Genomic DNA, 24,883 nt, shown 5'->3' on the forward strand with positions numbered 1-24,883 from the left:
TAGGGTTATTCTGGGCCAAAATCCTTGTTTATAGGCATATTTGGGGTTATTCCTATGATTACTCCCACCCTCCACAGATGTTCAGGGCTGAATTGTCAGATAGGGAGGTAGAAACAATAAGGATTCTACCTCGACCTGAAGCTTCAGCGCTAAACACAGATTTTGCTCAGGTGCCTTCAATGGCGCCCAATTAAAATCTTTTGTCCCGTCCCATCAACAGCACGACAGATACCCAAAGCTTTTGCGGTCATCTTGTCGATTTGCCATAAACGCACCGAATATCGTACAAAACCTTGTTGCATACAATATTGGTGCATGTATGGCCAGCTTGGTTGCTGTCATGGCTGCTCTGCAGATACCACATTCACTATATTATTGCCCTTGTGGCAAATGGAATGCTTTTCTAAATCCATATTTTTTTGGGAATAATATTACTGCTAAGAATCCAAGCTCAGGTAGATGGGGTCCTACAGCAGAGGCAGCTATATACATTCTTATACATTAGTTATTTGTGCATCACACTGGTAGGCTGGAGCAGTGCTGTCCATGACTTTACATGGTGTAGGCAATTATACAAAGCGAATGTGGGAATGCTGGGAGCCATAAAATCCCTAGGAGCAGATGGAGCCTGAGGACCTCTGGTTAAACAGAACTAAATTATCCCATTATTAATGTACTTCTCTAGCATTTTTGTGTATAAGCCCCACCTCTAGCCCAAAATGATTACATGTTAAAGAAGAAATGATAACAGAGGAGAAAGAAAACAGCAGCTGGTGTAAGAGATGAACTTTGAAGTTTTTTTTTATTGTTTGAGATATACATTCTTAAATGTGAACAGACTTTGCTAAATATATTTACAATCTTTGTGTATGCAGGGGAAAATTTAATATACATATTGAGGTTAAACTCAGAAAACAGTTGTACCCGTCCCAGAGCGAGACCCTTGTCCCTATGCCCTCAGTTCTGCTGGTATGCGCTGCACCATTACTAGCCCCTGCCAAAAGGGCTACGCAGCTCACAACACCATCTTCTTTCTGAGCCCACCCCCTGGCAGTGAGACTGGTCACAGAAAACCCTTGAAGCTATAGGCTTAGGATTCCAGTTTTTAGGGAGGGGGTTCTTTATATAGTCCTGAGGATTTCTAGGGCTGGTGTCTGAAGCCTTTGGCAGTGAACTTTTTAGATAAGCAAATGATCGGGTGGCCACCCATTACAGCTGGCTGAGGGTTTGGGGAGATGTCATTTACTGGTTCCCTCCACAATAAGTAGTGCTTTTCTTTACATTTGGGTTACTGTAAGGGAAAGAGTTGCATAAGGACATGGAATATTTCCACTGCATTTATACAGTAAATAAATCCTGCCTTAGCCTTTTTCAGCAGGATTTATGCCTGGTCGAACCCTTAAGATTGCATGACTCTAGGTCACATGATTAAGAAAAATATCAAAAAGCATTCCTCGTGCAGTTTTTTTTTCTTTTTGGGGTTTGTATTTGGTTTGGGATAGGCCAAATACTTTGAGAAAGATTTAAGATTCAGTCAAAACATAGATTCAGTGCAACCCTGCTTAAAAGAGACTGCACTGTTCTATGAATGACTATTTATGCAGAAAAATAATGTGTTATAATAATGATAACATACTGTGCTAGCCCCCCCCCCCCCCACACACCTTATTAGTTAGGGGTGTCCCTCCTCAGCCGAGTATATTATCGCTTTCAACAACCTAGAACCCTTTTTCATATATGAGCAAATTCTGCAGCTTCCACTTTTATTTCAGCAAATTATCTGTATAGTGGTGAATGTCTGCACTGCCAAATGCCCAACACCACTCCATTCAAGGGTATATATGCAAGAGGGCTAAAACCCATTTCAGTCTCCTATATACAAGCAGCAGCGCAGATGAACAATGGTTTCTGCCCTTCCTACCTAGGAAGATAGGGAAGGTACTGTATGTTTAAGACTTTCAGTGATGCAGCCTGAAGGTTCCTGTCAGTAAGGCACATTAGTGTATGTTGGACTGTGACTTCCAAGGGCTACAGACACTACAAGTTACATTAGTGAGCCACAAACCAGCCATGTTTCATTTTATGTATATGCCCTGCATAACAGATTCCCTGGAATTTGGGATAGGGTAGAAAACCTGGAAAGAGGTTTGTTTGGTAAAAGCCCATAAATTCATAATGTGCTTCTAGAGCAGTAAAATAACCAAAAGGGGTAAAATTCTGTATAACTATATGCATTTTTTTAAATTCATTAATACTTTAAACCTCTATACATTAAAATCTCATTTAAAAAAAAAAATCCTTGTGCCCACCCTGCCCAAAAAAGAACTTTTAACCAAAAATAAACATTGAATGAACCAAAAGAGAAAGGGAGAGAGAGAAAGAGATAGATTGCCAAAATCCAGCCTTCTGTAAGTAAGGGGGAAGGGTGCACGACATAGTATAAAACAGTCTATAAAATGCAGAGAAAGCCATTAATTTGTAAGGCAGCAAAAGGGAAACACAAGATCATTGGTTGTTTTAGATTCAACGTTTTAACGATCAAAGGCCCTATGGCAGCAAACCCCTAAAATAAGCTGATGCACAGGAGTTGGGAGTATGCCCAGGGTGAAATGAGAGGTGTTGCACCCCAATTAACCTGAGTAAGCACCAGTCTTACGCTGGCAAAAGCAGAGCCCGGGCGAGAGGGCAGTGAAGGGTTACAAATATGGGTTTGCAGCTTCCTTTGGGATTTTGTTGCTGTTCTCTAGAGCCAAATTGCAATGAAGCCCTGTGGCTTATTAAGGCTCTGAGCAGTTATCTATTCATGGGTGAGGCAATATTTACATATTTACTTAGAATGGGTTAAGGGCGGCCACCCAGCAAGTTATCTATAACGCAGACGTCTTCGGTTCAAAAGGAAAGGGGGGGGGGGGGGTAGTCTTTCTTAAGGAAATCTTCTGGAATTAATCTGGTCTGTACTTGCCATCATTTCATGTCAAAGGAAAAACAAAATAAAAAAATTTAATAATTACAAAAATCAAGAATCAGACTTAAAATTTGTATGTGTTTGGTTTAAGAAGGGTCCAGAGATAAACTCCTGGTAACAATTCATCTGAGTTTTTTTTTTTTGTTTTCTCCGCCTACGCAATGCTGGAGAAATAAAATTAGTTTAAAAATTCCTTGGACGCTGCAAGTCTTTGCTTTCTCAGGGGGCCAATATAACATTAATTAGGAATCCCGGTTTTCCAGGGAGAGTTCCTCTGTGGCACGCTGCAGGTCAGTACTCACCCTTCTACAAGGAGCACCAGCAGGCTGAGGGGGCAAAATGAGCTCCTCTTGGTTCCCCCGCACTTTTTTATCAGATTCTTCTCCACTCACGCCCTCTGCTTCCAAGCGCTGGTCCTCACTCCAGCGCCGCTTAAAGCGCAATTTGAGTGGGATACATCGGCCACTTTCTCCCCCAGCACTAACTTGCTCCTCTTCCCTTCCAAAAGGTGCAGGTGGAGGAGCTTTCTGCTCTGGGGCACTAGGAGCTTTAAATACTTCCTCATCCTCTTCTTCCTCCTCACTTATGTCAGTAACTTCCACCATAAGCTCCTCATCATCCTCTTCAGTGTCAGAAATAGGTTCCACCTTTATCTGTGGGACCCCTAAAGAGGAGGATGAAGATGATCCAGCTTCTAAAGGCCGCTCCTTCTGTTTCTTGCCCAGTGGAGGGGGTTGCAGTTTAAACTTAAAGGGTGGTTCCTCAGGAGGCAGATGCAAGGGCTTTTCTGGGCGTTGGGGCTGAGGAACCACAATGCTTGGGTAGTGCAGGAATGCCCGTGGGCTGAGGTGGTAATTGTAGACACTCTGTGTGTGTGCTTGCAGGTAGCGCTTCATGTCTTCAGGATTAAAAGAAAAGTGACTACCCCCTGGGTACATGGGGCTTAGTGTGGGTGAAGGGGTGTAGTTCATGTGGTTGGGAGTCATGGGCAGGGCAGGTGAGAGCTGTGGAGGGAGAAGACCTGCTGGTGCACCCATGGGCGACACTGGGAATGGGCTGAGAGGCTCTGGCACCCGTGGACGAGGGTAGACTCTGAAAATGCCGTCAGGTGTAATCCGTGGAAGGTGAGGGCCCCTAAATGCAGGAATGTCAGGCCCTGGGCCTCTGCGGTGCTGCTCTTCGCTTATACTTTCCTCTACTTCAGAGTTAGCGGAAGTGCCATCACTGCAGTCACTGACTGAACCCCGTGCCAAGCGACGTGCCACAGAGGAAAAAAGAGTGGGCGATCGCAGCTCTTCAGTGGGAGATAAGACATCTGATGGGGTGCATGGAGGGAAGCGGAAGTGTGTGCCGCCTGAAGGAACTGGTGGGGCACTCTGAGGGACCGGCCCTCCTACAAGAGAAAAGAAACAAGAAGTTATATAAACATACACACCTTAAAAAACTCACATTAGATTAAAATTAAGAGATCGAACATAAAAGCCTCTCAAATTCATACTTTGGGGAAACCCTAAATGGTTTCCTATAGACAGCCAAAAAGTCTTTTGATTGACATTTCCCCATCACTCAAAATCATGTATTAGCAGATCTGCCAGGCCATATCCACTCAGCAATTAGATGGACCTGCACTTACCTCCCATGCCCATGTCAATGAATGGATAGTTCACTAGCACCAGTTTGTTGAAGTTGAACTTGTAGGTAAAGCGTTTGCCTTTGGTTTTATGGAGAATCCTCTTGTTATAATAATACCTGGGAAAAAGAAGAGAAGGGCATAAGGAGCTATTCACACTGGCGATTTGTCTACACCTTGGCTGACACAAGAGATACATTATTATACACAGGGCAGTTCACACAAACCTGAAGTTGCAGCAACAAACCACAAAGTGTTGTTGTCTACACAAAACAGCTGGCAGGGGTACAATTCCCATCAAATTCCCTGATAATGTGTGTACTACAAGGATACTACCTATGCTGATATAGTTACATAGTATTAATTTTAAAGATATTTCTTTGTAAAGGGTCTTTTTTAAACACTGTAATTGACCTTAGTCCTTTAACTTTATGCAGTGTGTACTTTACTTGCTCTAACACTTAAATTAACCCAAGCCAAACAATCTGTCTTTCATACACTCCCAGATGTACTGGAGACTGAAGACCTTGTAATTAGCACAAAGCGCCCCCCCCCCCCCCCACCTCCCCACCTGCAGATATGACAGATAAACATGGGATAGTGTTGCCGTTCGTAATCCTTTTCCTAATGGTTTGGAGTCGCGAATGTCATATACATGAATGACTTGCCTGTTCATTTCTATAGGCACAGAGCAGCAGTACTCCTCACAGTGGCCCCCTAGTAATGAGTGAATGAAGCCAGGACTTATTTTACCCACTACAATGAGGTATATCAACCCCTAAAAGCTGATTATGGGGCGACAAACAGAACCATGGCCACTGCATAATACAACCCCTGAATTAGCACGAGCCCTGCTAAAAGTCTTGCCATAAAGTATGCAGGTACCAAGCCCACTTTACTCCACATAATAATGTTAATAATGTAATTCATGCTTGCTCACCTGAGTGCCCGGCTCAGCTTATCATAATTCATCTGAGGCTTGCATTTCCGAACACCCCACAGACGTGCCACTTCGTCCGGGTCTTTGATGACAAACTCTCCATAGTCTCCCTGCCAGGCAATGACATCGTGATACTCCTCTTTCCGCAGCAATTCTAGAATGAAATGCCACAGTTGGATCTGTCTCGAGCCCGGGCTTGATTCTGGTTTATAGGCCCAGTCAGGAAAGGCAAACCCTGTTTTTGGAAAAGAAGACAGAATGTGTTATAACACACATTTATACCTTTTACTGTTCCACATAACTATAGGCATTTTGAAAATGAAGTAAATTAGTTTAACAGATGTGCCTGTGTCTGGTTATCAGCAATCCTAATTATTGTCCTTAGCTCCTTTTGTATTATAATCCCTTTAAGAGCAGACAGAAAGAAGGGCGGCCTTTGAAGTAGTATAACATAATTGTCATTGGGAGAACTACAAACAGCCAAAAATGAGCCCCTTAGTTTAGTTTGCTAATATCAGAATAAACATCCATCTATACGAAGTATAAGTCTGAAGAAAATGTGTAATGTATAGTAACCCTTAGGGTAAAGACACACGCAGTGATTAGTCAACGCAGCTTTTTAAAAAGTCACAGCGATTAATTAGTGCAGCAAAAACCCGTGTGCTATTTGTCGCAGCGACTTATGCTGTCCCTGCGGCAGGAAAAAATTTCCGCCAACAAATTGCTGCGTGTGTCATTGCCCTTAATCATAAGTTAAATCTCCCTGCCCAGGTGACTGGCACACTGAAACAGCAGGCAGCTATACCTTGTGTGCTAATTTAGATAATATCTTCTTGTAATGGCCAAATCTCTCCCTCCTTCATGGCTGCAGACATCATCATTAGGAGCACATTATTTGAATTTTGTGCAACATAAATGCATTATTCTGCAATTCTTGGCATTGAATTTCACGTGCTAGACCACATCTCCTACTCCGTCAAATCACAGTTCATCCAATTAATCCCCCTTGGGTATCATATCCAACAAACCTTTGTGGCATTAGCGAAAAGCTCAAACCTTGCTTCAGACAGACCACTTGAGATGTCACTTAGAAATATATTAAATACAAAAAAGCCCCATCCACAATCCCCTAATGTACTCTAGTACCCCCCTTCCCCAACATGGTTACTCGTTTACTACTTTAGGGTCAGATCCGACGCAGAGCTGTTTGTGAATTAGTTATGAGGAACGTACCCAATGCTGTACTAAAGGCTTGTTAAAATATATTGCACTTCCCCTCCTTAACACTATTAACAAAGTCCAACAAATAAAAATGACTGTACATATTATTATATTATACAGCATCCTTTCATCCAGCTGCCAAGGTCAGACTTACAGGCCTGTAGTTGGGACTCTCTCCTACCACCCATTTTGTAAGGCAGTACAAAAAGCATAATTTTTCTATATGTAAGTCACTAAAAAGATTGTTCTAATATCACATTAGTCCCTGCCCAAGAGAAGCTTACAATCCAATTATCACATATTTCTATGGTAAATCTATTCAGCCACTGAAAACATAGGTGTGTGTGTACAGTGGTACACAACAACAGAGGAAGCAGACCCTGTGTGCCTGGTGGGTTTTATCAATTGAGCAACGACTAATCTGCGCGCCGAAATTGCGCATGCGTTTTGTTGCGATGATGCAATTATACTCTATGGGCAGAAAGTTGCCACGACTAAGTCACGCTGACTAATCACCCTGTGTGTCTTTGCCCTAAAAGTAAGAGTTGGCTGTGGTGCATGTGTATATTATCAGTTATTAGTCAAACAACATATATGGCTCCTCCAGTAATATGAGCAACAACAGCCTGTTCAGACTGGCAGACCAAATCATGTTGCTCAGATCTTATACTACCTGGTTGGCTGGACTGTGCAGCCACTAAACACCAGCTTAGCAATACTTGTACTGTACAGAACGGTGGCACACAAGGAAGTATACTTATGCAATAGCTACACTGGACAGAGCAAAAGGGCTTTAGCTGCCCTTTAATACTGACTACTGTACAGCTGGCTGCATGCTGCCCACTTTTAGGACATCTGACCAATAGGCCTGTAGGGTGGATTCAAACCCTTGGCCTCACTTATGGATCAGCCCACGTTTTTTAAGGGAAACCAAACAAACTTTTACATAGACATTAGTTTGGAACATGCCACTTTATAGACGTATAATGGCCTAATGTTGGCTGAAGCAGTAGCACAGGACTAGTAGGCAAAGGCAGAACAGGCAAGCAGAGGGGGTTTGTATAGGACAGGCCTAGGCCTGTTATTTTTTACCACATGAAACTGCTGGAGACATGTGACTGCGGAGTGTGAATGTGGTCTGCCAGCCCACAGCACCCTCCATCCTCTACACACACCAAATAGCTCCAGTCTGAGGTCACATCATCACACACAAAGGCCCTTTTCTTATATGGGAAGAGAGAGCAGCCGTCTCCTGCACATTCCCTCCGGGAACAAGTGGTAAAGGGAAAATGCGAGGGGGGGAGGGAGAGAAGGACTGTCCCATTCCCTACTCCCAGGGAAGCAGCATCCTTACATGCACGTCCCCACCACTGGTACCAAGTATAACACAAACACAGGAGCTGGGCAAAGATTCTGCCACACAGACAAGCATAATATGTAAGAAAAGTGATTAAAGAACGCTGGCGGCTACTACACAGCATAGTGATCTCCGAAACTAAACTTAAACCCAAAGACCTAACAATCTTCCAATTTATCTCTGCTATAAGTAACTTCAGCCGGCCAGCGGTGCCAGATACAAGTGGCATATCTAAACATACATGTGCCAGATTGGCAACACCACCACAGCAACCCAACTCGGCTTTATTCAGTCAACAACAATGGGTGAAGTCATGGCATTACTGTGCAACCTTCCTTCTCGAGCAGAAGGTGATTCATGAGCTGGTGCTACCAAACTGTTTGTCTCGGACAAGGCATTCTCTGTAGGACTGAAATAAAACAACGCAGTGGTCAAAGAGATGGCATGTTCTGCTGATGTCTATGATGCAAGGAGATATAGGGTTTCTGTGCGTCAGGTAATTTTGATATCCCCCTAGCCAGTTGATAAGAGGCTCACAGGTAGAGATACTTTAGCATGCAGTTATATAGTTACTTAAAATAGTGTCTTTGGTTTAGATGTAAGCTCTAATGAGCAGGGACCTCTAATTTCTGTAATCTGTATGCTTGGTGTAGAAACCCTTCTACTGTACAGCGCTGCTGAATATGCAGGCACCCTATAAATACATAATAATGATAAGGTTGCGAGAGTGCTTTAAAGGATAATGAAGGCAGATATCCCAATGGCTTTGCCCCTTCCCTTGTTCCCTGCGGGTGAGAAGTTGTATTGACCCACAGGAAGACGGCAGAGAATAGAAAGCCACCAAACAGCACTTGGCAATTCCGTTTCTCGGAGGAAAATAAACAAATTCCTTCCTGACTCCAGTAAATAGCCCTCTTCCCCTAGCCTGGATCAATAACCCACTCTGAGCGGCACGCACGAGGGCTGCAGTACCGCCGGGTCAGTGCCAAGGAATAAAGAAACCAAACAGAGTTCAGCGGCAGATAAACACCAACAGGCTTATTTGCTTTGCCCCAGGGCTGTTATTTACTATAGCCAACTTAGCAGGGAAATCATTTTTAGGAGAAATAGGGAAATACACACAAAGTGACAGATTTTGGTATAAAAGCCATGCTCTGTACAGAAAGTCAAGCCGTGCCCTGGCACTCTAATTAAAGGGAAAATAAATACAAGTTGAAGTGCGAGGGCACAGCTGATTATCTGTACAGAACATCCCTTCTCTGCGTATGTGGTGCACATATTTTAATGTAAAATGCAGCAATTTGGTACGTACGGTTACTTGGCTGGAAAGCAGGAGGTACAGCCAACGAGGGAAAAATTAATGCTATTCGCTACAGAAGCAATACTTTGTATACTATTCACGCAGGCATACAGCAGTTTCAACACAGGTAGCTCAGGTTATCCAACCAGGTTTTAAAACATTCCAAGCTCTTATACTGTGCCGTCTACTGCTGTGGGTCACAAACAATGAGGCTGCCCCCTCACAATTCAGGGTGACATTTATTCACTTTATTGCCCATTGTGTAGCAGCAAACACAGTTCACCTTTACTTTGTTGACCTATGTGGAATGTGTTTGTCTGGTTCAGGGGAAAAAAATAAATGCTTGGAAGCAGCAGAGGAGAAAATAATGACTGGTGATCCGCCACCGTGACCGGAAATTCAAAAGTCCACTTGGCTTCATGTGAAGGAGAGGAACCACGCTCCAATACTGCACAGGTTAAATATCAGCCGGACCTATAGCCGGTACCAACAACAACAGGAAGCAGGAAAATATGCACGGTCAGCGGCAGTGAAAAAACAGGCCGTGTAAAAAACAAAGCCCAAACTCATCATGAAAACCTTGGAATTTTAGAGAATCACTGGAAAAACTAACAAAGTGACAGCCGCTCTCAGCACTACAGGCACATGGATAAAACATAATGGCTTCCCAAATTTTCCCAATATTTATTAGGCATCTAGCTAGTGACCTTTAAGAATCACTAAAGCCTAAAAATTAATACAGCTACAAATGCTGTATTTTATAATTGATATGCTTACTGTTCCAGCTAGGACATTCAGCAGCCCAATAACAGTAAAAATCCAGGCCTTCCAAGTTATCCACAGCAGTTCCCCATCTTGGATTTTGTGTGTCAGTGACACTGCACATGCTCAGTGTGCTCTGAGCTGCCATGTAATGTGAATCTGTATTAGTTACTAAATACTGGTACAAAAGCCCTAAACATAACAAAAAGCATTTCTAGCTTAATTCTTTCTTTTCCAGTTCATCTTTAACCACCATATTAAAGCAACACACCCTCTCCTGCGAGAAGCAATTTCTAGAGTACATATCCCAGATGAAATGTAGCCTAAAACATGCTCAGCAGGCAAACACTAGCCATTTTGGTAAAATGTTCTGTACTGTTGGGACAATGACACACATTTTGTCACCTGGGTGAAATTGCAGGCAACAGGTAACCAAAAATGCCCTTTGAAACCACCCCGTGGGTCACTGTCCTTATGGATACAGAAAGTAGCACACCAGTGCACCACATACCAGTTAGCCAACCAATATCAGTGGTTTCTAGCCCTGGTCCTCTGAGCACATCTCTCACATTTAAGGTTATATTCTTGCATGAACTCAAGTAGATTAATTAAAATATCAGAGCAGTCGACTGCCAATCTTTCCATTCCATTCAAGCAAGCAAAGCTATCTACATCCAGATCTCACAGGGGTATGGTTGGAAAACACTGATAGCTATATATAAAATTCAAACAATCATATACCTAAAAGTCAGATAAGCTTTGGAGAGACCTCCAAATCAGTGGATCTTTCCCCGATATGCCCACTATGACATAGGGAATATCAAGCCAATCCGATCAAATCACAGTAACAGAATGCAGGCTGTCGTGCGAGGGCCTCATCAATTAGCCAATGTGGTTCTCACACTGAGGGGATTCTTATACCTGCCCAAACGATATCTGGACAATTTTTAGCCAGATATTGGTAAGGCACACACAGAGAGACCCATAAAGGGGCAGATAAACTGCCAAATTGGACTAAGGGTGAAGACATGCTGGGCTACTAACAGCAGCTATTATTTCATGGCTACTAAACGCCATAAAATACCCTGACAACACCAAGAATTGCCTCTGCTAAAACACACACAGAGACAATTATCAGTAAATGCTCAGAATTGTGTATTTTAGTATACACGACAAGTAGCTGCTACTAGTAGCTCCATGTGTCTTCCTGCAGCACACAACACACACACAAGAGTTTAAACCTTAAGACAAAAAAACTAAATAATGTAATTTACCAATTTAATGTGTATTTGTGGCACCAAGGAAAAACCATTAGTACATCAAGTTTTGGGCTGTCAACATTAAATTTTCAAAGTGCTAGCCATCTAGATGGCATAAGACGCACCACAGGCTCAGCAAGTAAGCCCGATATGCAGGGGACCATGGTCACATATAAGATATGGCTTCCTAGACAGCGATGGCTGCTGAAGCGGCAGTAAGTCCATAAATAAGTCTCTGTGTCGCTACCTTTGGGGCTGCATTGTGGTGCTGCTTTTATGTTCTGTTGACTACACAATTAATCTCTAGGGATGCCAACTAGCTATGTTATGGGAGATGTGAACAATGTGCTAGTTCAATTAATCTGCTGGTTTTGTGGATTGGGTGGACCAACTGTTTTAACTTCAAAAATACAGTACAATAAATTGCCCAGTTGGGTGTAAAAAGACCACAGTGTCTTGCACGTGGTCAAAAATGCAACTAGAATTTGTAAGTACAAGCCTGCTTATATTTCTACTATAAAGGCCCTGTTTACATCCTATAGGCAAGAAAATATGTAAACATCTTTTAAGCAAGATGTGTTTTTGCTGCATTTGACAAAACAAAAAAAGCCTAAATGAGTAATGGGTTGTTTACAAGTCATTAAGTCATTGTGGAATAAAGGAATTAGAGATTTGGCTAACTGCTCTTGTTATTTTACACTTCAGAATGATTTTGTGTGTCGGTCTGTATCAGATATCCTCCTTTCTCAGACAATGCATATTTCTACAGCATGCCCGGGCAGGTCTAGGATATTGTTATTAGGAGTAGCTGCTGTCTGGAAAGGTGAAAAAGTGTCTGCAAAACAAGGAGCAAACAAAGAAAGTGTTGGTAAAGTGACGATCCAACTGCGATTTTGAATTGACCTCTACAGAGTCCCGTTCATTACGTCTGCGGTTACTATCAAATGTAATTTGTCCACAGGATACTCGACCCCCCCCCCACCTCATCTCCTCCCAGCAGCCCCTGCTGCTTCCAGAGATGCTTCCTATCTGTAAATATAACAGAGGGTAAGGGAGGAGGAGCGGTTTCTGTGGTTCTGCCATTTCCCCAAACCCCAAACAAATCAGGAGGCATCAATAATTTAACGTCCCTGTAATGGACGCCTGGGAGCAAGAGGAGAGAAGCCAAGGACGTAAGGAAAGGCATTAAGAGGGTGAGGTCATTTAATGGCAAGATTCAAGAAGGGGGGGGGGGACCTACTTGTCACACCTAAAACTATGAGAATATGCATCCCATCACTAGTCACACAACACAGAATTGGAGTTTTCTACACAAAAATGTAAATTGTAGATTCTAATAAAATTAACTATAAACGCATGTAGCCACCAAAGTCAACCATGCATTCTTGGGTAGTACTAGTAGTACTATTTGGTTTTATTGGGATAGTAGTTATCTACAATAGCTTGGGGTTGCACACTTCAATAACACAATCTTTCATAGGGATTCAAATAGGTTTCACTGCCATGCGTCTAGATATAAAAAAAAAAAGCTATGCAGATGTAGGTAGGAAGAGCGTGGGGAAAAGCTCTGAATCATGACACATACTTACAGTGCAGAAAGCACAAGAATGCCTATAGTAGTAATGAGGAAAGGACTGTGGCTGTGGGATAGCAGGTATAGTAGGGAGAGATGGTGCCTATAGTAGCAGTGGGGGGGGGGGGGGGTAATAGCCTCTGGGAAGGGACTGGGGCTGTGGGATAGTAGGTATAGTAGGGAGAGATGGTGCCTATAGTAGCAGTGGGATAATAGCCTCTGGGAAGGGACTGTGGCTGTGGGATAGCAGGTATAGTAGGGAGAGATGGTGCCTATAGTAGCAGTGGGATAATAGCCTCTGGGAAGGGACTGGGGCTGTGGGATAGCAGGTATAGTAGGGAGAGATGGTGCCTATAGTAGCAGTGGGGGGATAATAGCCTCTGGGAAGGGACTGGGGCTGTGGGATAGCAGGTATAGTAGGGAGAGATGGTGCCTATAGTAGCAGTGGGGATAATAGCCTCTGGGAAGGGACTGTGGCTGTGGGATAGCAGGTCTGTTAACTATAACATAATGGACAAAGTTACAAAGACGAATTGTATTAAAACAAACAAAATGAAAAAAGACAAAACAGGCCCCAGAAGACCTCACTGACCCCAGCACTTTCACCTTTGAAGACAGGTGGGGCTTGAGCCCAGAAAGATGAATACACTGTAAAATGTGACAATTAAGCAGTTGTCAAAACCCTACCAAAAATAATGTAGTATTTGCTAAATATCATGCTCTACCTGCTGTAGCCCACACATCTAACCCATTCAAGGCCTGCAATACACTTTACAGGCACTAGTGGAGGTGTGTATATGGTGCCAGCAGGGCACAGTAAAAAAAAAAAAAAAAAAAAGAAAGGGCCCTGGCAGCTCCATAGTCTACTCGTGACAGAGATAGCCGATGGTGGGGCCATATTCAGGAAAGAAAGGGTTCCAAACGTACGCCAATAGGAGGTGGCGGCTGTCTGAACAGGCAGGAAAGAGAAACCAGTGGCAGTCTCCAAGCAACGGGCTATACAGAGAAAGAGTGAAAGCCAAGCTAAAAATAAACTACTTCAAGAATAAGGATCAGGAAAATACACCCAGATCTACAATACACCAAGTATACAGCATGCGTATTAACCCTTCAGTGCCCAACATCTACTTACATTAGAGCCTGTATGTACTGGAACAAGGATTGGCAGGGACGGAGGGAGAGATAAGGCTACTTACATAAATAGGCAAAAAGGTGGACAAACCCTAACAGATACACAGGCAGAAAATAGAAGTAGTAATTGCATACACTGTACAGCACAGGGAATGGCCATGCATGCCTCTAACCCAGAGCAAGCCATTTCCAACACGGTCACCCAACAGAAAGTGTTAAAAGGAATCAGGGTATGGAAGTCACTTCTGTTACGATTTGGGGCCACAACCAGCGGGCCCAAGGGCAAGGGACACACAACTGAACATGATGGCATAAAGAACGAACAACAATACCAGGTAATAAGCAGTCATGTTTGTGCTAATCACACCTCTGTGCCACAAAAACAATTCCCATGGTTACAGAGACAACAAAAATTCTCCACCTTTGACCACAGAGACACAGTAAAGCAGTGGAAACAAAATGTGGGCAGACCATCACTTGGTACGTTCCACTTCCTGTGTACAATGTGATGGGCATGCACACACGCTAGGAGCGTAGAGTAATATACAAGTAATGATGGGCCACTTTGCATCATATGAACTGTTGTACAACTTCAACTTGTACAGCAAATATGGTAGGTGTTTATTGCTATTACTCTATTGATACAGTGCTAAAGAATCCTGGAACAACTTGCCTGCATGGTTTTGGATTGTGGGCGGAAACTGCAGTACCTGGAGGGGACCCACATGTGCATGGGGAGAGTATACAGACCTCAGTCCCACCCTGTTGGCTATTTTGGAGGTGGCATTTGTCTAAAACAGCCGAGGTGAGCAGACTGCCAGTAATGCACCTTGAGTGTGCGTAGTCGTTACCACATTACGTTGGCCCAATTTGAGAGGCCCATTTAGGGAGCCTTATCAAATAATCCACTTCCTCATGAAGTGACGTCCATAAAGTAACAGGTGATACCACCTATGATTACCCTACGTTGGCTTCAATAGAAGAGAGTGTTTTATATGGAAAATATTATTAACTTCCCACGTAGGTGGTGCATAGGAAGTACTTTCTCAGCAAGCAAACAGTATCCACAACTGGAACACTAACCAGACATATACATGGCGGCCTGGAAACCATTTCCTCAAAGCTTGAACATTCTGACACCAGGGTCTACCTGCCAACGCTCAATGTCCATTCACATTAGGGTGCTTTAAATTCAGTGCTATCAGGAGTGTGGAAAGTCACACAATCATTGCCACAGTTCCATGATGGAGGGTAGTGGTAGCTAAAATTGTCTGTATGCAATTAGTGCATTTTATATGTAATTTTTACAATTGGGTTTACAACCCCTTGAGGGACAGTCTATGTGGGGATCAATGGGGACATGCAAATAAAACCTTAACCCCCATCTTGCCAAATGTTTTTTTTCGCCTCTTTTTGGGTTCCACGGATATTTCTGTGAAATCATCATTTAAATTTTTCTTACTAAGATGTATAATGGATAACTGGCCAACTACTTGGAAAATGTTCCAACACAGGTTCCTAAACAGCTCTTATAGCCAGCACAAAACAGCATGCACTCGTCGGACTCCAGGACAGCGGATAAAATGTCAAAAAAGCTTTATTAAACATAAAAACCTAACGCGTTTCATGTGACTATGAATACGTGTGCAGTCACACGAAATGCGTTAGGTTTTTATCTTTGATAAAGTTTTTTTAAAATGTTATCCGCTGTCCTGGAGCCTGACGAGTGCATGCCGTTTTGTGCTGGCTATTGAAGTTGAATCTACCCATGCTGCGGGTCTGAGGCATGGCACCCGGGCCACCAAAAGGAAGCGGTGAGTGAACATCCTGCATTTTGAATTTAACATGAGCATATACTCACCAGAACGGAGAAAATAAGTGATAAGTGAAAGGTTTGGGGCATAAGCACCGTGAGCGCTAATTGAAATATAAATCAGTTTCTTATCTGTAGTGGGAAGGACTGCGAACAAACAAATAGTACAGGTCCTAAACAGCTCTATCAAAGAAATGGTGTGCTGCCAACCTACATTGTGCTTGAACATTAATTGGGTATCACTTTTGCTAATTAAGAGCAAAATAATATCTATCCCTTCAGGAACCTGTAAAAATCTTGTACCGTATGTTGCCTGCCAATGTGGCAAAGTAACCATTATGACCAACAAAGGGGGATTCCCAAATGTCGGACCACAGAGATGAGCCTAAAACCGAAAAGGTTAATATCTCTGCATTAAAGGGTCACTTGTAGCCTCTGGCTCTAGCTGCACAGCTCAGTTTAGAGACCCGCTAATTGGCACAAATAAAATTCAGGGATGCTGCGCCAGCCAACTTTCAGCCCTAACATACATGACTGAACAGCAAGGCACGCTGTGCCGCACACCAGTATTTCCATTATACCACAGCCAGTCAGTCTCACACTAAAGACTACCATGATCTCAGCCTCCCCCAGGACATATCCAGGGTTAAGTATCAAGCGATGCTACAAGCACGGTGCACTTCCACTGGAATTCACAGCAGTTTTGGGTATTGGCTTAGTCAGTACTACCAGATACAAAGCCCAGAGTGAGTGCTACAAGGCCATATCATGGGGAAGGGTTAAGCGAGCGGCCGCTTTCTCTCTAGCTTGGCTCAGGGCCCAGGTGAAAACTCTCTCAGTGTTTGACCTTTTCATCTCTTTCCTCTTTAGGTTTCCTGTACGCACTAGGCGGGATAGGTGCCAAGCCCTCCGCATCCCTCCCACGGCAGGACTTTGTCCCGTAGTGCAGTCAGGGATAACGCTCTGATCCAGACTGTCTCCTCCTATTGCGCCAATTCATCATCATGGGGCCACGGCTGACAGACTGCACGTGCCTCTTGTACCACAATGTTACTGCTTCAGTATGCAACAGGTACTCCATCTAATTCACACACAGAGGAGGGGTAGAAATAGTTCAGTTTATAGGTCAAGCATGTGTCTTAACTTTTAAAACTGGGTCAGACAACATGTCAGAACTTCATAACAAGGAAGGCCCTCAAAGAATGTGTATATAGGAAACATGTCAATTTTATCATAAGAGAATAGACAAAAGCCTTACAAGTTTTGTGCCCTGAGGCAACATTAATCGTACACATCAGAATCCAATAAAACCAGGGGGTAAGAAGAACTGTAGCTTCTCTCTATACATTTTTGCATTGGTTTGATGTGGCCTGCAAGTTCTAGTTTTAACACCGACGAGCAGTTACTGCAGACGGCCAGAGAATTGAATGGGGAGGATCCAGAGTTGTTCTCGACTTCATACACTGCTGTGCTGTTCAGGTACAAAAGCCCCACAGACCTGGCTGCTGTTAGCACGTGAAACCAGATGGAGACACAGGGCAGACTTAGGGGGAGAGTAGATACAATGGGACCATTGATTTGAGGCCTGGGTTGGACCACTTGACTCGCCCCCAACTCTACAAAATCACTTAACCCCCTGATGACCCAAATGGAATGGACTTAATATCCCACCCCAAGTCCCTAGCTTGGGCCATTGCATGCTTGCAGAGAAGGAGATCATGAGGACAAAACGATGATGCACGTAGAGCCACACAATGACAACTCTCAAGAATGAACAGTATTGACCAAAAATAGCTCGAATGCGCTTTCCTGTCGGAGCGCGAGTGCTGACTTCATAGGCACAGGCAAAGCGCTGCCACCCCACCTGCACGGGGAGGGTTAAGCACATGGGTGGGCCACGTGTTGCATTTCTGCTGTGTCTGAGTGGCAGGCATCCAGACGTGAGCCCCCACATCTCCTGGTGAATCACAGCACTCCTTAGCACACGCTCCCTCCTTCTACCCCCCACGTTCCACCCTCCCAAACAACTCTCCCTCCCCCTTAGTCTGACTCAAGCACACAGTCCGGCCTGTTCTCCCTAATTAAAGAGGAAAAGTTAGCAGTGTCTGACATCACAGTCTGAATGTATCCTTAAGAGCCGACTTCAATGGGGCTCTGTGTGCAAGGCTGGAGCAGCGGCATGGCACCCACGGGCGAGTTCCACAATGGAATAATTGCTAACTCTGCTGAGCAGGGATGGGGGGGGGGGGGGGCAAAGAACTGAAGAATGACCACACCTTACCACTATCTTTAGCCAGTGAGACACAGTGGATCAAACAAAAATACAACAATTGTATAGACACTGTCAGTGCCAGGGTGCCCAGGCATGAACAGTGCCCTCCACCAACAGCTGGCATGGACAGCTTAGCATGACAAGCCTCAACAACAAGCCCTTGTCTGGAGTCCCTCACTCGTGCACTACACACCAACACACTGGCCTATTCACAATGGCTTCAGAGTATGTAAACATCTGCTGTGCTGTACTGTACGAGTCACACTATATAAACATGAAATGTTCTTATACAAGGGCAAACAGCATGTATGTCAACAAGCCCTCACCATTACTGCTGCTTCTTAAAACAAGGCTCATTGCAGCCCTCATTTCCCCATGACCCAAATTAACTGGAACATGAATCTCTGAACCTTACCAAACTATCCCCTTAATTTAAATGTATAAACCATGTATACCAAGTATAGTTTCTGTGCATTTCTCTCACACTCCAGATTGCAAGCTAACAGGCAAAGCCACAAATTTGTTAAAACAGAATTTGCTAAATGGAGACTACACCATATTTACATGTTATTGTTTCACAGTAAACAGACAGAGCACTATCAATATCTGACCACTATGGGTGCTGTTTCACTGCCATCTATATTAAATGCTGCTGCTGGGAAAAACAGCTCTGTATGACCCATATAAACAATTAAGCACGAGTATATGCGCTTTCAAAATTGTATTGTCTTTATAAATAGAATATAAATAAAGTTAATCCTGCATACACTAGGAATGGTGGATACAATGGATACACAGTAAACTACAGTAGACTAAGAACACCTATGCTCTGCATAGCTGCATTTTACATGAGTGGGAGCTGCCATGCTGCAGAGCAGAGACTGCTAGAGCAGATCCTTTAAAGGATTAGGAATAAAGAAAATTGCAGTTGAATACTTTCCATTTGGATAAATAAGAATAAGGCAGTAAATATGGGACGCAAACAAAATAACCAATAATGTGGGCAAAAGCTTGTCCTGGCAATAATTGTGCCACATGTAGTCCAAGTCAATGGGATTGACTGAGAGTGGAGAATAGAAGAGGCAGTACAAACAAACCATCTAATGTTTAACATTAGACCCTGGCATTAGTACCTGGCATTAATAATTGCTAGTTTGCATTTTCTGCAAAGACCAGTGACTCTGTTCAGAGAGTTAAAAAAGAGGACCCAGGAGCACTGCAGAAGTCTAGTGACCCAGCATGCAGGAGAAATAGAAGACAGAGTTGGGCCCCAGAGCCAAAGAGAGTACAATTGCAGCCTCAGGAGAGAGAACTGCAGACAAGCATACACTAACCACACTGCGCCAATTATACCTGCCAGTGCCCTATAATCACCCACCACAAGGGCAGCAGGATAGAGTTACGGATCAATACGGAGAGTTTTTTTCTGGAAACGCTAAACCAAGAGGACGAGCGCTATGATCTCACCTCCATCTCTGGCAAGGTCACGGGGAGAGATATGGAACAGACACACAACATACAAAGCAGGAATTAAGTACATTTGCACACTTAACCCCTTTTTATTCGACATGGGTTTCTCCTAAGGTTTATTCTTTGCTGTCAATAGGGATTGCACACAATAAAAGAAGGGCCCGAATAACAGAAAATATAGAAAGTGTTAGGGATTTATGGCATGTAGCATTCTAATTTAAGAGCTGCTGGGAAATACTCCAGATATGGGAACCAAACATTGGATTTGCTGCATCCCTAGAAAGTGTAGGTGAGATAAGGGAGAACACTGCAAGCACAGCTTTAGGGCTCTGGCACACGGGGAGATTAGTCGCCCGCGACAAATCTCCCTTGTTGTGGGCGACTTATCTCCCCGATATGACATCCCACCGGCAAAAATGTAAATCACCGGTGGGATGGCATACGCGACGGTGCGATCGGCGAAGTTGTCTCTTGAGGCAACTTCGGCGATTTCTGCAAATCACGCCGCCACGTATAATCTCCCTTGTTGCGGGCGACTAATCTACCTGTGTACCAGAGCCCTTATGTACAGCAGAACAGAAGCTGCTCCTGCCCGAGCAGTACTGTAGAGCCAATCACAGCCAGGGATTTTAAATATTTTAAAAAATACATACATAGTCGCTACGTTTTGATTCTTATTCAGTTGGGTGCTGGGTGATTAATGAGCATACGTGCCCATCATATGGCATCCGTGACCATGTTTGAATTTAAGAGAAGACTTACCTTTTATCCTAAAATAATTTTACTCCACTGAATGCCATGTACCAACATGCTGGTACAGGTACGATCCACACACATACGCCTTGCCACCTCTCTGTGCATAGCATACTGAGTAATCACAGCTGAGCTTGTACCAACAGGGGCCATATTTTGTTAGTATAAATCACTTAGTGGCTGCCATGTATGTCATGGTTTATTTCCCCTTTACATACAACTTGGTACAGTAAAGGAATTCACTATGCTTGTGTTTGCCCAACCATATTAGTGAGGATAAAAAGGCAGCGTAGTGTTTGCATCACCAGCCATCCCCCCACCAAAAAAAAAAAAAAAAAAACAAACATACAAAACAAGTGATCTGTTAATTGAAAATGCTTCGCTGTATCGCCATTTCTTCCCAGAGACCCCAAACAAATAAGGCTTTGTTGGGACCACATTACCTTAAAAGCCACCCTAACCCCCACCCTTCGCCTGGCTGGCTGGCAGCCCCAAAACCCACCCCAGGGTGTGACAAATTTTAAACAAAGCTCAGCTTGTGATCCCTGGTGAGCTGCCGCGGGCCACTGCGTGGGAGTGGTACCTGCAATGGGACATTAACCCTTTAGTGTGTGTGTATGTGTGTGTGTCGGGGTGGGGGACACAAAGCACCACATGATGCAGATCTCCGGCAGGAGAAGAGTTAGGCCTCGCCAGTATACGTTTGGGAAAATAAAATGTCAACAGCCCACAATCTCAACAGTACATCTATTTTAGTGCAGGATTCCCACAAGTCTTCCTTCTGATCTCCAGGGGAAAACCCACAGCTTGTATGTACAGGAAGGCTATGCGCAGAGCCAAGCTCAATGTGGCTCCTGATAGGCAAAGACCAAGGAAAAAAAAATCAGATTAAAAAAAAAAAAAAAAACACATATAGCGATCATTCATTGCACTGATAAACCTAAAAAGATAAGGTTATCCTGAAGAGTAAATAAGTAAAAAAATCCGCATTGTGTCTCCTTATTATGAAGAAGGAACAGGAATTGGACCTCGGCTATTAAAACTGCCATACTGAAATATTTTTAAACGTCTGTAAAACAGCACCTCAAGTGGCCGTGATTAGAGTAACAGTGTACGCCTCTAGTTAGACAAGCAATATAGCAGCACCCACTAATAAACCTAGAGATATGCTGCCCTACGTACATTGAACATGCACCCATATTATTTGTGGGAAGAAACAGAAAACCTTACTAGTCCAACCAAAGAGGGACAAAGCAGCACAAAGACCCATAAACATTCTTTGTTCACTGGGCAAAAGCAATGTAGACATACCTTAACAAGGGTGGGTAGAGAGGGTGCAGCCTGTGCAGGCAGGCCAGGACTCGAGCAGAGCATGGAGGTAGGCGGGCATGGTGCCCATAAAGCCAACAGCACTTTTCTGATCAGCTGTTTTAACAGAAGCAGCCTCAAATGCAATACTCTACAAAGATAACCAACCTATGGTTGTTTAAGAAATCTATTGTGAGCTTGTCTGCTGGTTAAACAGTATGGCAGTTTCATCTCCATTGAGAAACAGGGGAATATTCCATATTTCACTTGGTTTATAACTTATAGCTCCACTTTATGTTCCTTGCATCAATTATACAGATATGGAAGCGTACAGTTTAGCTGCCAACTAAAAGGACAGAGGGTACATATAAATCACAAGCTGAGAAGGCGTAAGAGAATGACACAAACAAGAGACAGGAAAATACACCAGCAAGCAAGTCAATTATCTTTTATAAAAATCATTATTAAATCTCACACTGGAGAAATAGCCCATGCCTAAATGCCTTTATGTTCCCCTCTGCACAATGTAAATGAATCAGAAACTTTCTGTTGACACAGGGCAATGTCTGTGCAACTGGCTCCCACGGCTCAGGGATGGCTGATGATTAAAGGGGAGCAAAAGCTTGAGTTTTTCTGTAGATATAACATGTAGGCCAATGGCGCACAGGGTGTATTCTTAATATGCTACAGGCCTTAGAGATGCCTTGACTTCATTAGCTAGATTTTGATTAAACTGACATCAGTGATAGTAGCCCCCTCACCTCCAAATTTACAGAAGAGGAAACCCTTCAAAGCAACATAATCCAGCACTGACAGATTAAACTGCCATACACGCACCAATGATATCGTGCAAAACTTTGTTTCGTACGATATTCAGTGTGCGTATGACGGCTCGACAAGGCGATCGATATCACAAAAGGCTGCGGATATCGGTCGCTTGGGTGGGTTAAAAGATTTTCATGCGCCCAAGCAAGATCTACATTCAGGGCTGAATTGGCGTAAGGAAGTACAGTTTCTATTTTTTCTCCCTCCATATCGGACAATTCAGCCCTGAACGCCAGTGGATGGTGGGAATGATCTTTCGTGAGACCGATGGTTGCACGAAAGGTTGAAGTTGCTATGTGTATGGCCACCTTAAGGCTACTGGAACAGACCTTCTTCCCTGACAGTACTCCGTTATATCTGGACTATGTGGCCAGTGTCTCCATTACCCCTTATATACATATCAGGTCCTGCCCCAGTGAAGCTTTTAATTTAAAGGTACGCAAGCAAATCTCCAACACTTTCTGGCTTTCTATTGCCCCCTGAGGCTCCTCTTCGCTTACTCATTTGCATCATTCATTGGCCGACTGTATCACCAATGAAAATTTCAAAGTTGCCCAATCGTGCAGAGAATACTATAGAAATGTTTGTTTCGAACAATATTATCTGGGCATCTACAGCCAGCTTCAGGCAGGAAAAACAAATAAGAATTTGGCCCATCAACCTCTCTGGGCCGCCAGGTGGGCGGGGGTGGTCTGACCCACAGTTTGTGAATCTATGCCTTTGTTTTTACTTTTTTCCAAAATATGAAAATATCCACTTACATTTCTGAAAAAGTTCTACACACACTTTCACACTAACTCTTTAACCCAGTAAATCTCATCTGCAGGGCAGATATGCGTTTTCTTAATGTGAATACACTGAATGCACACGTGTACATATGTATACAAAGGAGTGCACTGCCCTTTAAGGTCACTGCTTCAAAACTCCAATCACGGACTCCAAAGTCCAAAAATTATCTCCCCTCGTTAACATTCCTGCAGTACTTTCATCGCTACACTCACTCAACCCCCACCAGGCCTTTATTTATTTATAAATCAGAGAGCCACATTTAACAAAAGCCCTATATAAATTAGCTTGCAATGATGGTATATTTATTTCCAGAAACTGAATCTTTAAATTCCTCCACTTAATAACTTAGCAATACATTATTTGGGGTTTCAGAGGGCTTAGCTTATGCAGGATCCTTGCATCAAATAGATTCTTTTAACCGTGTATAATAGTACAAGCCCTGAATTCATTTAACCTTTGACTGCTAGAGTCAAGCAATAATTCACCATAATCTTTAATAATTAAAGAAGACATCCACAAGGAGGAAGCTCCTCCTGCTTACCATATTTGCCACACTTCTTGCTTAAGGTATAGTTTCCCTTTGGATATGGTCCCAGCAAAGCTGAGGAGGGAACCAGGGCAAGGTATGGGATGAACAGAAGGGTGTGTCTTTAGGACAAGGTCATTATAACACTACGTGGGTTCTAATTGTGGAAACACAAAGTGGAACTTGAATCCAAGATGCTGTAAATACTTAAGGCACAGGTTATACTATTATGTTAGATTACATTGTATGTGTGTATGTATCCTGGTCAGAAGGCAATTTACGTTTGACCAAATGTTGAGCTGCAAACCAGGACTTGACTCCAGAAGGTGCCAAAAAAAAAAAAAAAAAAAAAAAGAAATCTCTTGCTTACAGTCGTGCATCCTCCATATACAACAACTGCAAAAACACTGTTTTGACTAATAAGGGAAGATTTATTATCTACAGACAATGCTTCTGACCAAAAAAGCAATATGGCAGCACCCAACCATATGTCTAAATGAAGACTATAGAGAGGAAATGAGTTTTGCTCCCAGTACAATATTCTCCTGCACATTTATTTAGGGGAACCAAAACAGCTAAACTTTTACTGTAAGTAGTTTCCAACCAGGCGATTTTCAGTTTAAGTGCCACTTCCCTGTTACAATAAACCTGGTGCACTCTGCGACACAAGAACTTATCATAGGAAGTTAGTGAGAATTACTTTTTTTCTCGCCTTCATTGCATGGTGCAGGTTTTTGGGAAATATGGCCAGACACAAAATCACCCTACAATGGGTGTAGTCTAACAGAGGATAAGGGGAGGTTCAAGTTCACCCACACACGTTACAGAATTAGTACTTTTATTGCATAGACTGGAAACAACAGTGGGCCCTCTGGTACAAATATGGAGATTTGTGTATATTCGCAGGGTAATGGCACACAGGGTGATTTTGTGTGGTTTTTTTTTGTAGAACAAATATGTTGGTCAAAATACTCAAAATTATCCCCCTT

General features: G+C 43.3%; 1 protein-coding gene across 1 annotated transcript in view; it reads right to left on the reverse strand.

Annotated features, from left to right (window-relative positions):
- Window positions 1-785: 785 nt before the first annotated feature.
- Window positions 786-24,883, reverse strand: part of erf (ETS2 repressor factor) — a 32,008-nt gene continuing 7,910 nt past the window's right edge. The window contains 3 exon segments of the mRNA NM_001015821.1: window positions 786-4,358; window positions 4,599-4,714; window positions 5,536-5,770. Coding sequence (NP_001015821.1) covers window positions 3,208-4,358; window positions 4,599-4,714; window positions 5,536-5,770 — 1,502 coding nt within the window. The 3' untranslated portion in view covers window positions 786-3,207.

The sequence above is a fragment of the Xenopus tropicalis genome, chromosome 7 (genome assembly GCF_000004195.4).
Source record: "Xenopus tropicalis strain Nigerian chromosome 7, UCB_Xtro_10.0, whole genome shotgun sequence".
Lineage (NCBI taxonomy): Eukaryota > Metazoa > Chordata > Amphibia > Anura > Pipidae > Xenopus > Xenopus tropicalis.